The sequence below is a fragment of the Echinops telfairi genome, unplaced genomic scaffold, assembly GCF_000313985.2.
Source record: "Echinops telfairi isolate 266 unplaced genomic scaffold, ASM31398v2 ScPeMD7_7463;HRSCAF=8501, whole genome shotgun sequence".
Lineage (NCBI taxonomy): Eukaryota > Metazoa > Chordata > Mammalia > Afrosoricida > Tenrecidae > Echinops > Echinops telfairi.
In genome coordinates this window covers 203,065-215,681 of record NW_022111363.1, presented here as the reverse complement: position 1 = coordinate 215,681, position 12,617 = coordinate 203,065, and the positions used below count along the sequence as shown (strand labels likewise).

General features: G+C 53.7%; 1 protein-coding gene across 1 annotated transcript in view; it reads left to right on the top strand.

Annotated features, from left to right (window-relative positions):
- The first annotated feature begins 439 nt into the window (after nt 1-439).
- LOC123520895 (glutamate receptor ionotropic, kainate 4-like) overlaps nt 440-12,617 on the top strand; it is a 208,470-nt gene continuing 196,292 nt past the window's right edge. The window contains exons 1-2 of the mRNA XM_045283553.1: nt 440-520; nt 9,574-9,705. Of these exons, the coding sequence (XP_045139488.1) occupies nt 9,624-9,705 (82 nt within the window). The 5' untranslated portion in view covers nt 440-520; nt 9,574-9,623. The remainder of the gene's footprint in view (nt 521-9,573; nt 9,706-12,617) is intronic.

Sequence of the window (12,617 nt, the reverse complement as noted above, 5' to 3'; positions counted from 1 at the left end):
TCCCCCAGAGCTTCCAGGTAGTTATGGATAAGGTGACCAGACGTCCCGATTTTTAACAATTTCTCCCGCGTCCCGCAGAGTTTTAAAAAAGTCCCCATTTTTGGAAAGAATGCGTGACAAGCTAGGGTATACGGTTTTGGGCTGCCTTGTGGCTATTTCGCCAGGATATGAGTTTTATCAGTGGCATCCCGCTTTACCAAAGTTAAAATCTGGTCACCTTGGTTATGGAGCTAAAGGCACAATTAAGGGCAGCTGGTTTTGTACGTTTGACAACATCTATTTGCATCTGAATTGCACCGGGCACTGTTGTGGTGCTCCAGGTGCCCCAGTAAGTAAGAAGGGTAAGGTCCCTCCCCTGGAGTTCAATCAGAAAGACCTACTTAAGGACCTGCAGTTGGAGAAAGCTGACCAGGCTTGAGATTTTGAAGCGTTCAGTGAACAGCAAGTTCCCCTTCTGGAGAACGCGGCGGTATTCCCCTGATGGCACAGTGGGCTGCACGTTGGGCTGTTTAACTGCAAGGTCAGCAGTTTGAGCCCACCAGCCGCACCTTGAAGGAGCCCTGGTGGCATTGTGGGTTATGTGCTGGTCTGCTAACCGAAAGGTCTGCAGTTTGAAACCACCAGCTTCTCCTCGAGAGCAAGATGAGGCTTTCTACTCCCTAGAAGAGTTACAGTCTTGGAAACCCACAGGGGCAGTTCGACCCTGCCCTATAGGGTCACTATGAGTCAGAATGGGCTCATTAGCCGTAAGTTCTGGGGAAGGTCAGGAGCCCTGGTGGTGCTTTGGGTTAGGCGTTGGGCTGATAGCCACAAAGTCAGCAGTTCAAACCCCCAGGTGCCCTGCAGGAGAAAGATGAGCTGTCTGATCCCATAAAGATTTACAGCTTAGAAACCTGCGTAGGATTGCTGTGGTTTGGAGTAGCCTCAGTGGCAGTGGGTGTGGTTTTCTAGAGAAGGTAGGACTTCAGGCTTTTTCCTGGTGGGACCACTGTGGGCAGGGGTGAGTCGTAGGGCTGGGATGAGAACCCAGGCGCTGGGCCAGGGCTGCCAAGCGTGTCTTGTAAGTGGTCCCGGGGCAGAGTGTGATTAAAGGCAGCCCTGGAGCTGCAGCTGAGGAGGTGAGAGCCGGGATGAACCACCTCCCCCTGGGAAAGGCCTCCAAACCTGTCACCTTAGAGCACAGAGCAGCACTCCCCTGCGTGAACTGACTGGGTTCCCCATTATGTCAGCAGAGACTTTCGAGTGCCTACAAGGTGCCAGCCTGTGCAAGGCAAGTCCGGTGTGCTCCCTGCTCCCCCGATGCCCGTCGCCTTGTGAGGGGGGCATCCCCTTTCCCCCCTGGTTATCCCTGAGGACACGGTCACAGGGGTGTCGCTGTTGGATGGGATTCACTTGTGCAGCCCAGAGAAGTCCTTAGGTGGCATGGATGGCTTGGGCTGGGTTTGCACTCGCTGGCACCCACTTGGGGTTGTTCCGGAAGGCAGGCCTGGCGAGCTGCTTCTGCAAGGTTCCCGCCGGGCTCGCCCTCTGGGGCAGGTCCTCGCCGACTCACAGGACTCGCCAGGGGTTGGCCCCAACTCCGCAGCAACCCGTTATTTGGTTAACTTTTAAAAAACTAAAGTCCAGGCTAGATCCAGCCTGGTTTGACTCGGGGCCCCACGCCTGAGTCCCTGCTGATGGGCTGGCTACCCCAGGGTGACTAAGACGGTATCCCCAATGATATGGGAAAGTTCTACATTTGAGCCCTGCCTTCAGAATTACCTGCATGGGATGGGGCCGGCTCTGTGTAGGTGGGACGCTCGGGCCCCGGGGCCTCAGCAACCATCCTTGCTTACCCCCTCAGCCCTTAATCCTGCCCAGCTGTCCCTCCGCACTGTAGGCAAAGCAGCTTCCGGAGGTTTGTGAGCACGTGTGACCTTGGATAAGTCCCTGAGCCTTGGCCTGCCTGTTGGCAAAATGGGGACGGGATACTGTTGTCCAGGGTGATAATAGCCATAATGATGCCGACGGAAAGGTTAATACTGGCCCAGTGCCTATTGTGAGCTGCGCTGTACAAGCATTTAATCCCCATCATCCTTCCAGGGCTGCTATTGTCCTCCCATAGCGAATGAAGAACACAAGGCTTAGAGAAATGAAATAACGCTCCCACGGGGTACAACTGGCAAGTGGCAGTGTAAGATGAAGCCCGTGTCTTAATGGCCTCTCCTACCCCGCCTTCCCCCTTCCATGGTATTAGAGGAAGCCCCAAGCACAGACCCAAAGGCTGGGCAGGGTGGGCTTCCCTCGCCCCCCCACCCTCAATTGTTGTTTTTCCCTTTCCCCGGGGCTGTAGTACGATGGCTGCAGAGTGGTATGTAGGCTGAAGGCTGCTTGTTTCTTAACCACAGTGGACAACTGTAGCCCCGGTTGGCAATTCGTTTCATATTGGGATAAACCAAGAACATGCTTTTTGGACACTAGCTGGTCATTTCTGCATCCATTCCAGTGAAATAGAGCACCTACTATGTGCCAGAGAGGGTGCTAGGAGCTTGGGATCATCCTTGCCATTGGAGCTATAGGGCGGTGAAGAGCGGCCAGGTTAGGTTGCGGTTGTAAGCTTACTGTGTGCCCTAGCAGGAGAGGGCTCAAGGTGTGCTAGGACCATCTGAGGAAGGGGTCCCAGGACAGCTGAGAGGGGAGAGAATGCGCTGGGTCTTGGGAGTAAGCACACACACGTATGGGGTTGCATGCTTGCGGAACCCAGGCTGCAGCTCTGCTATTGTGCCAGGTACCGTAGCGGCGGCAGCTGAGCTAGAGCAGACAGGAGTTAGCCCTGCGTCCTCACTGCCCTGGAGAGCTACTGAAGACTTTGGCACCTGGGGCCTGTCATTATCAAGTTTGTAAGACCCCTTCTGGCCCCTGTGTGTAGACAGCACTGAAGAGAGATGGCCCAAGGAGGGGAGGGAGCCCAACGAGCATGCTCTGGCCTATGTCCAGTACTTGCTGATGGGAGCTCCAGCCTGAGGAGCAGAGGAGCGGGTGCTCAGGAAGCAGCGTGGTCAGGGCCCGACCAGTGGACTGATGGGATGTGGAGGCAGGGGCAGGAGGAGACATGAAGGCTGCCTCTCAGGTCAGCATTCTGGCTTGGGTGCCTTTGGACTGAGATGGGGGTGTAAGGGGCGGAGCTGCTGGTGGTGCATGGTGGAGATGGGTGTTCTTTGTAGGATAGGTGTGTCTGCCGGGCAGGGGTTGGACTACCCACGTGAGGATTTCAGGAAGCACTTGTACAAGTGCCTGATCCGGGTTGGACGGCTGGGGTAGAAGCCACTGTCTGCAGGGGGGGCCTTCCAAGGAGGGGTCCCGCTGGGTGGTGTGGGTGGGGTTCTTGATGCTGTATCTGCAGGATAATTTCTTTTCATCTGAAATGATCTCAGTCAATGAGGGTTTCCCTGGTAGGATCTAAGACTATATCTGATCATCAAGCTGAAAATAAGACCTGAAAATTCTGTGTGTGTGTGTGTGTGTGTTCATTGAATAATCAACAAGCTTCATCTTTCTGCTCTCCTATGTAAACAGTTCTGATAGAGTGGAAAAGTCAGGAGTCAGACAACAGGCCCTCCTTGGCCCGGGAGCTGGGTGCTTCCCACTCTGGAGTTCAGTTTCCTTATCTGTAAAATCCAGAGCTGGTTCTGGATTCAAGGAGGTAAAGACTGCAGTGAGACTTATGCAAACTGTTGAGCCATCTGTGTAAAGTGCTGAAGATGATGGTTGCGCTCAAGGTCATGCAGCTGACCCCAGCCCCAGCAGTCTAGGCCCTGGGAGCTCAGCCATGGTGCTGTTAGCGAGGGGCTCCTTAGTCAGCAGGCTTGGGAGTCGTGAGCGACACACGCGGGGCTTGTACAAACAGAGTGTACGTCTGTCATCAAACAAAAGTTACACGGGCGAATCTGACAGCTGATTAGCAGGCTGCAAAATAATTACTATGCCGCATGTGGATCGGGCAGAAGTGGAAGGCATTTGATGTAAATGTTGTATTTAGTACAGCCTTGCTGTAGCCTGGGCCAGAGTTTTACAGTTCTTCCCGTTCACGGATCCTTTCAAGGGCTGCTTGATCCACAGCTGGCACATGCCAGGGCCCTGGGGACATGACAAGCCAGGTTTCTGCCCCCTACTGAGCTTTCACTCTAGCGAGTGACAGACGACAGTTGAATGATCAGGCTCAGGTCATGATGAATCAGAATGCCAACCCCAGACCTTGTTTGCTGTCCTCTGGTCCAGCCCCGTGCCCCCTAGTTACAGGGCAGAGATTTGGGGCCTAATTTGCCTCAGTCTGTTCCCTCTGCCTTCTGTAGCAGGAGGTCACTTGGGGCCTTGCATTTGCTGAGCCCAAGTGTACTGTGCACCTGTTGTGTATAAGTGGAGTCGGGGCAGGCGGCAGCAAACTGGAGTCAGCCCTTGCCCTTAAGAAGCTCACAGAGTCCCCTGGGTTGACACACGCCATCCCACGTGCTGCTGTCAGGGCCACTGCAGGCTGCTGAGAAGGCACATCGAGAGTGGCCTGACTCCAGCCAAGGACAGGTGTGGAGGGAGGAGAGTGCTTCCTGCAGAGGGAGCGCTGTGTGCAGAGGAGACTGTGAGGAGCTGGGCATGGCTGGAACTGGGTGGTGGAGAGGGCGGCAGTTGTCATTACAAGGCGCTTTTCCTGAAGAGCCAGTCGGTGCAGGATAGCACTGACGAAACACACGACCTTCTAGTTCTTACTGCTTCCTTCCCCGCCACTCCCATGACTCCAATTCTGTCTGACCAATCTGGCTGGACCAGAATATGTATACCGGTACAGATAAGAGCTCACAACACAAGGAATCCCAAGCACCTAAACCCCTCAGGACCAATAAGGGGAGCAGCGATACTAGGAGGGTAAGGGTAGGGTGTGGGGAGTAAGGGGGAACCCATCACAATGACCGATATATGGCCCCCATCTCAGGGGAGGGACAGCAAAAAAGAGGGTGAAATGAGACAGCGGTTGGTGTAAGACATAAAAAATAGAGGGATAATTTATAAATTATCAAGGGAACATGGGGGAGCTAGGGGGCAAAATGAAGAACTGATGCCAGGGGCTCAAGTAAAAAGGAAATATTTTGAGAAAGATGATGACAACATATGTACAGATGTGTTTGACACATTGGACATCTGCATGGAGTGTGATAAGAGCTGTAAGAGCCCCCAGTAAAATAAAATAAAAAACAAAAGGAACTTGTACTGAGATGCAGATGTGTGCTGTGCTGCTGTCAGGTGCTCCTTGTCAGCTCCAGCTCACGGCCACCCTGGGTACAACCCCACCCACCATGCTCCCGCGCCACCCTCACCACGGGTCTTATGTTGGAGCCAGTGTGTCCCCTGATTCAGTCCATCTTTACAAGCAGGAAACCCTTCTCCAGGGACTGGTCTCACCTGACAACATGTCCTTAGTATGTGAGACAAAGTCTTGTCTCTAAGGAGCACTCTGGCCGTACTTCTTCCAAGACACGGTTGTTTGTCCTTTTGACGGGCCACGGTGCTTTCCATCTGCTTCACCAGCACTGCAATCCAAACGCATCCATTCTTCCTTGCTCTTCCTTATTCCGTGTCCAACTGTCACATGCATGGGTGGCAAATTGGAAACACCATGGCTTGGGGCAGATGCACCTTAGCTCTGGTGGCACAGATAGCCCTGGTGGTGTAGTGGTTATGTGTTGGGCTGCTAACTGCAAGGTCACCAGTTCAGAATCATCAGCCACTCCTCGGGGGAAAGACAAGACTTTCCACATCCATAAAGAATTACAGCCTGGCAAACCCACAAGGCCAGTTCTACCGTAGCCTACAGGGTCGCTAGGAGTTGCAGCGGACTCAATGGCTGTGAGTTGAGTTTGCGTGATATCGAGTCCGACAAATCTCTTTGCGGGAGAAACCTAGCATGACTGTGGCTTCGAAACAAGGAGGGTGAGACTGTCTCTCAAGCTTTGGCCGCGTGATAGGAGGAACCAGTCCCTGGGAAGGAGCCATCGTGGTAAAGTGAAGGCAAGGAGGACCTTCCATGAGATGGACTGGCCCCGGGCGGCAACCCTGGGTTCACGCCCAGCAGGGATTGTGAGGACGGTGCAGGCCTGGGCAGTGTTTTGCTCTGTTGTACACAACATATGTGCAGAAAAGGGGGCATCTCACAAGTGTATAGCTGCACATAGTTTCAGAAACAGCACACTTGTGTAACCAGCAAGAAACAGAGCATCATCAGCCTCTGCCCCCTTCCCCGTCCCCCAAGAGACCCTTCAGGCCCCCATTTAGGCACGACCTGCTCCCAAGGGCAACCAGTCTCTAGACTGCCAACAGCACAGAATGAATGCGTTTGCGTTTTCATTTTCTGAAAAAGAGGTTCGTATGTAGGTACTCTTCTTTTTTTTTTTTTTAACATTTTATTAGGGGATCATACAACTGTTATCGCAATCCATACACACATCAATTGTGTAAAGCGCATTTGTACATCATTTCTCAAAACATTTTCTCTCCACCCAAACCCCCGACATTAGGTCCTCATTTTCCCCTCCCTCCCCGTTCCCTCCTCCCTCATCAGCCCTTGATAGTTTATAAATGGGTATTTTGTCATATCTTGCCCTGTCCGACGTCTCCCTTCACCCACTTTTCGGTTGTCTGTCCCCCAGGGAGGAGGTCACACACAGTTCCATGTAATCGGTTCCGTCTTTCCTACCCATTCTCCCTTTACCCTCCCTGTTTTGCCGCTCACACCACTGGTCCTATAGGGCTCATCCGTCCTGGATTCCCTGTATCTTCAGTTCCTATCTGTTGTAGGTACTCTTCTGTGCCTGCTCCCTTTGACTCAGTGGTGGGCTTCTGAGATGCATCCATCCCAGTGTGTGCAGTTGTTGACCATCCCTGTTCATTCCTGTAGGACATTGTGTCGAATGGTCTGTAGAACTGGCTCTGAGAAAATCGGAACTGGAACTGCGGCCCAGGCTCCAGCTCCCGGGGAGCCACGTGCCCGAGTAGAGCTTGTATAGGGTTTCCATCGGCTTCCAAAGGGTGTTTATTGGCATGGATGTCACATATCGTACAATGTAATCGTTCAGTCATATTAAGAACAGTTGTGCAGTCATCTCCATAATCCTTTTCAGAACATTTCCTTCTTGTCCTCATTGTTGTTAGCTCCCCATTTCCTTCAGCCTCCCCTGCCATGACCCTGGGTAATTATTCATCCAGTTCCTGTCCCTGTAGTTCTTCCTATCCTGGATTTCATAGACGGAACACAAACAGGATGCAAAACCGAACAAACAAGACCAACAATGAGTTGGCACACCGTAACACAACCTCAGTGTTCAAAAAAGGAAGCAGAAATGATTAAAACCTCAAACTTTAAGATGGGTCAAAAGGGAGGTCAAGTGATAAGATACCACATTTTAACTTAACTGCATCTGCCACACTTAGCTTTACAATGCCCTCTGTCTGATGATTAGGCCACTCACATCCCTGGGATCTGGCCAGAGGGGACTCACTCCAGGCTTAATCATTGTGGGGACTCTGCATGGGCTTTGGGGCTTCCTTTGTCATCCATAGCTTTCTGCAAACGGGGTGTTGTTCACAATGTAAGCTCGGGTACCATATTTTTTAAACCATCCCAGGCTTTCTTCTGTGTTGTCTTTGGGTGGACTTGAGCCTCCACGGAGGGTCAGCCGCTGAGCCGGTTAACTTTCTGCACCACCCAGGAACTTGTGTGTGGGTCTCCAGCCACATATGCCTTCCATCTGTTGCTGGACATTCGGGTCGTTTTCAGCTTAGAGAAATCCAGAGTCCTGCTGTAAACATTCAAGTCCAAGTCTCTGGTGAGCATATGCCTGTGTTTCTGTTGGATGTGTTCCTAGGAGTGGAATTGCTCCATCATTAGGGTCTGTGTGAGCTCCAGGAGACCCGTTTTTCTAAGATAATTGTGCCAGTTAACTCTTCCACTCACAGCGTGGGAGTGCTCCAACAGCCTCACCAACCCTTGACCTTGTCTGTCTTTTATCTTAGCCATTCTGATGGGTGTGCAAGCCCCAAACTCAAACCACTGCCATTGTGCCCATCCCAACTCATAGTGTAACGTTTCCAAGACTGCACATCATTGAGAGCTTCATCCTTCTCACATGGATCGGCTGGTGTCCTTGTTGGCCGCTGTTGCCGGAGGTGGGAGTGACATAGGAGGGAACTGAGCTGCGGAGAGGGAAGCTGGCTCTGTGGCCACACAGCCGGCCAGAGGAGGGGCTGGATTCGAACTCAGGTCTCCACAGCCCCCTCTTGCCCAGTGTGCAGATGCCTCGTGCGTGAAGGACAATAGACTAAGCCTCTCCCATCCCTCCCTCTTATACTCACCCATGATTTAAGAGTAGTTAAAGGTTTGTCACCAGAGATGAAAACAAATTGAACAGTTGTTCTTGGGTGCCGTTGAGTGAGCTCCGGCCACAGCGGCCCTATGCACGACAGAACCAAACCATGCCCGGTCCTGCGTCATCTCCACAATGGTCCTTATTGCCCGAGCCCGTGGTTGCAGCCACGGTGTCGGCCCATCTCCTTGAGGGCCTTTCTCTTTTGTACCCCTCTGCTTTATCAAGCACGATGTCCTTCTCCAGGGAAGGACCTGGCCCGAGTGTGTGAGATGCAGTCTCTCCATCCTTGCCTCGAAGGAGCATTCTGGCTGTCCGTCTTCTGAGACAGGGCTGTTTGTCCTGTCACAGCCTGGGCCCCTTTCCATTTGGGGCCCCCAAACCACTCAACTGCAGTTAACACCAGCCGAGCCCTATTGTTTCTCTCTCTGCTTTTTGAAAGGTGTAAAACGATACATAGCAGAACATTGCCAATGCAACCATCTTTACACTACAGTTCAGTGGCATGGATAGACCGCTTCCTGATGTACCATCATCGTCTCTTTCCTCTTCTGACTCTTTTCTCCATCATTGCCACCCTCCACTAAACCTTCACCCCTGCTTCCCTCCACCCTCCAACCCCCTAATCTACTCTGACCATCTGCCTATCCTGGCACTTCATACGAGGAGCCCTGGTGGACCGGTGGGCGAAGCATCGGGCTGCTCACTGCAAGAGAGGCAGTTGAAACCCCCCAGCCTGCCCTGCAGGACACAGAGGAGGCAGACTGCTCCCATTCGGATTCATAGCCTTGGAAACCCTGACTGGGGTCGTTATAAGTGAGATCATATCGTAGCTGTCCTTTTGTGACTGACTGCATGCGGCATAATGCTGTCCAGGCACACCATGTTTTGGCATGTGTCAGGATTTCATTTCTCTCTAGAGCTCCCAGAAGGAAGGTAGTAGAAGGTCTGGCTGCCTTGCACCTGGGAATGGGGTAGGAGGACAAAGAGGCCTTGCTAGCTCCGTGGCTTTGCCTGGGGCTAGCCCTGGAGTTCCTCAGGGTCCCGGCCACAAGTTCAGGGGGGACTAGTGCTCCTCCACCTGATGTCTCCAGGTGGGCCGAGCAGCTTGCTCCCCGGGAAGGATGGAGCAGCCAGCTGGGCTGGGTGACTGACTGCACTCACGTGGTCCACTGCTCTCTTACAGAGTTATGTCATGCCCAGACCAGCAGAGGGCCCCATGAGGAGTTATAGAAGATGCCCCGCGTCTGGGCGCCTTTGCTGCTGCTTCCCGTGTGGCTCCTGATGGTCGCCTGCAGCCCGCACTCCCTGAGGATCGGTAAGTGTCTTGGACCCTGCACTCGGGGGGTGGTATGGCTCAGAGTGATGTCCTCCCCCATTACTCAGACGTCCCCAAAGCCCAAGAGACATCTGACTGTTGCACTGACCCTGTACTATGTCCTCAGGGAGTTTGGGAGTGGCAGGGTGGGCGCCTCTGATCTGGTCCACCTGCCATGCTTTCCTTGTGAATAAAATAAAATGCTGCAAGCCCCCTGGGACACCTGGGGTTGACTCAGCCAAGCTTATTAAGGGCCAGCTGTCGGGCAAAGGAGGAGTGGCCGTGGGGACTTCCGGTTCTAGGACTTGAGATAAGAGGCCACTTCTGCTCACCTCTGGGCAACCCAAGGAGTCCCGGTGTCTCCCATGCCCTGCCTCTGGAGGAAACCAGTGTCTGTGTGGTGACCGTGGCCCTGCTTCTGGAGAGGGTGGGCAGGGCTTCTTCAGCGTCAATGGGCATCAGCTGCTCTGGCTAATCATGGTTTCTGCCGGGTGCTCCCTCTGGTGTGGGTAGGGGTGCTGATACCTGCCCATCGCCACCCTCACTGCTGGAGGGACTGCAGGGCTCTGGTTAACCACAGCCTGAGGCATGAGCAGGGCCTGTGTGGTCGCCCGATGGCCCAGTCACAGAGCACAAGGGATCAGAGGGGCGTGGGGGTGGGGAGGTTAGTGTGGGCAGAAAGACAGATAAATAAACAAAAAGCAAACTTGCAGCCATCAAGTTGATGCCGACTTATAGTGAGTGACCATATAGGACAGGGTAGAACTGCCTCTGAGTTTCTGAGATTCCAACTTTACAGAATAAAAGGTTTCATTTTTCTCCGGTCGAGCGGCTGGTGGTTTCAAACTGCAGACTTTGTGGTTAGCAGCCCAATTCGCAACCACTACGCCACCAGGGCTCCCAAAGGGCAGACACCAGTGAGCAATCCAACCGAGGAGGCCGTTGACCCCAAGAACCCCCATCCCAGGGAGCAGCAGGACCCAGGAACAAGAGCACACGGCTGTCCTGAGGGGCTCACCAGGCAAGTGGCCCAGGTTATTGACCACAGGAGGCCCCTCTTCCCAGACTAGAGGCAAAAGTGCATGCACTGTGAACGTGGCTGGCCCTCCCGCGCCTGCCACCTGTGAAACGGAAAGAGAGGTCAGAGGCTGACTGAAAGGGCAGGTGACTAGCTGCTCCGTGCAGGGCATTGCCTCGGTGGCGGCGTGTGCCTGTGGGTTGATTCAGCCTCATATGGCCCTCTCGCACAGAGCAGACGTAAGCCCTGAGTTTCCTCCCTTCTAGTCTTGACAGGAGCTGGGCTGGTGGGTTCAAACTGCCATCATGCCACCAAGGTTCTTTGGGATGCCCTTCAAGTTCCCCAGTTTCTCCAGTGCCCGTGAGGACTGGCCCTTCAGGGCCTGAATGAGGCCAGTGTGCCGGTGTGGTTAGGGATCCCATTGGGGCAGGGGCTAGGCCTTTGGTGCTGCAGGCCCACCCACCCCGGGGAGCTGCTCCACACCCTCCTCCCCTTCAACGGCACTGCGCTCCGCCCTCTGCTCACCCATCTGCTACTTACCAACCAACCAACCAACCAACCAACCAACCAACCAACCAACAGGACTGAAAAACACCTGAAAAACCTTCCTGTGTTTTTACCCCCTGCCCCCCTCATCCCCGTTCATTTCTAATGAAACTTCAAGACCTTATTTAATTCTGCTTAGCAGCCATGCAAAACGGTTCATATCCTTAAGATGCTTAATTTATAAGATGCCTACAGTCATCCAGCATTTGCTGCGAGGTTCTCTCCGAGTGAGTGGCGGAAGCAGTAACCCATCCATTTCCATTTGTCATTAATGCAAAGCAGAACAGTGAGTGGCGGAATCGGCAGTGCCCGTGGCTGGCTGGCTCCTGACACCGCGAAGTACTGCCGACAGGCCCTCCCGGGGGCCCCCCCTCGTCCCCCCCGGTTTGCCCAGCTCAGGCAAGATGCGCCCGCCTTGTTTCTGCCCAGGCCAGACCACTTCCAGCTGATCCCCGGCTTGGCAGCCCAGGAAAAGCTGGCAAGTGCAAGACAAGAAAAGAAAAACCGGGCCAGCAATGCCTGGGCCTGCTGTGCGGTGGCTTTGGTGATTCTGGGAGCCGGGCCTTTCAACAAGTCCCTGATCCTTAGGATGGAAAGGTGCTAATTACAGGGGCTCCCCGGGGGATCCGGAGTAGGCCAGAGACAAGAGAAGTAGGTCAAGAAAACACTCTTAGCAGCAGGCCGCCCTGCACACAGATGGGCAAGAGGAGGGTTGAGGGTGCTGGGGCTCCCCCAAGTCCTTGAGTTGCTGCCCCTCCTCCCAGGGTCAAGAAATCCCTCCCCCAAATGTGGGATTTCCTGAGAGCCTCCGAATGATGGCAGTTGGAACAGGGCTGCATCTCAGAGATAAATCACACTGCCTGCTCCCTCTCAGCCTCACTTGTCTGCATGTGACAGTGGGGAAGTGTGTAAGGCGGCGGCAGGTGGACCCATTACCCTGCCGTCTGACTGCTGTTTTTCGTTGCAGTGAGGCACAGGGTGGAAGGTACAGCCAAACGGACTATTATGGTGTCTGGTGTTTACACCCCTCCCCACCCCCCAGTGAGATTTTGGGTAAAAGAACTGGATTTTATTTATGACTGAGGAGCCACCAGCAGAAATTCCCCCAATTCTCACAGACACGTCAGCCCCTGTCATCCATCTTCTGACAACGTCTGTTGATTGTGCTTCTGTCCCTCTGGGTCCTCTGAGTGATGATGGGGGCAGCCACAAGTGAATCAAGGCGCTGAGAAGACCCCACTCCGTCTCAGCAGCGTCCATTCTTGAAGGGAATCATTGTCTTAGTCTGTTAGAGCCATCAGGGAGTATGGGGACCGCCTACTCCTATTGTCCAACTTGCTCATTTCCA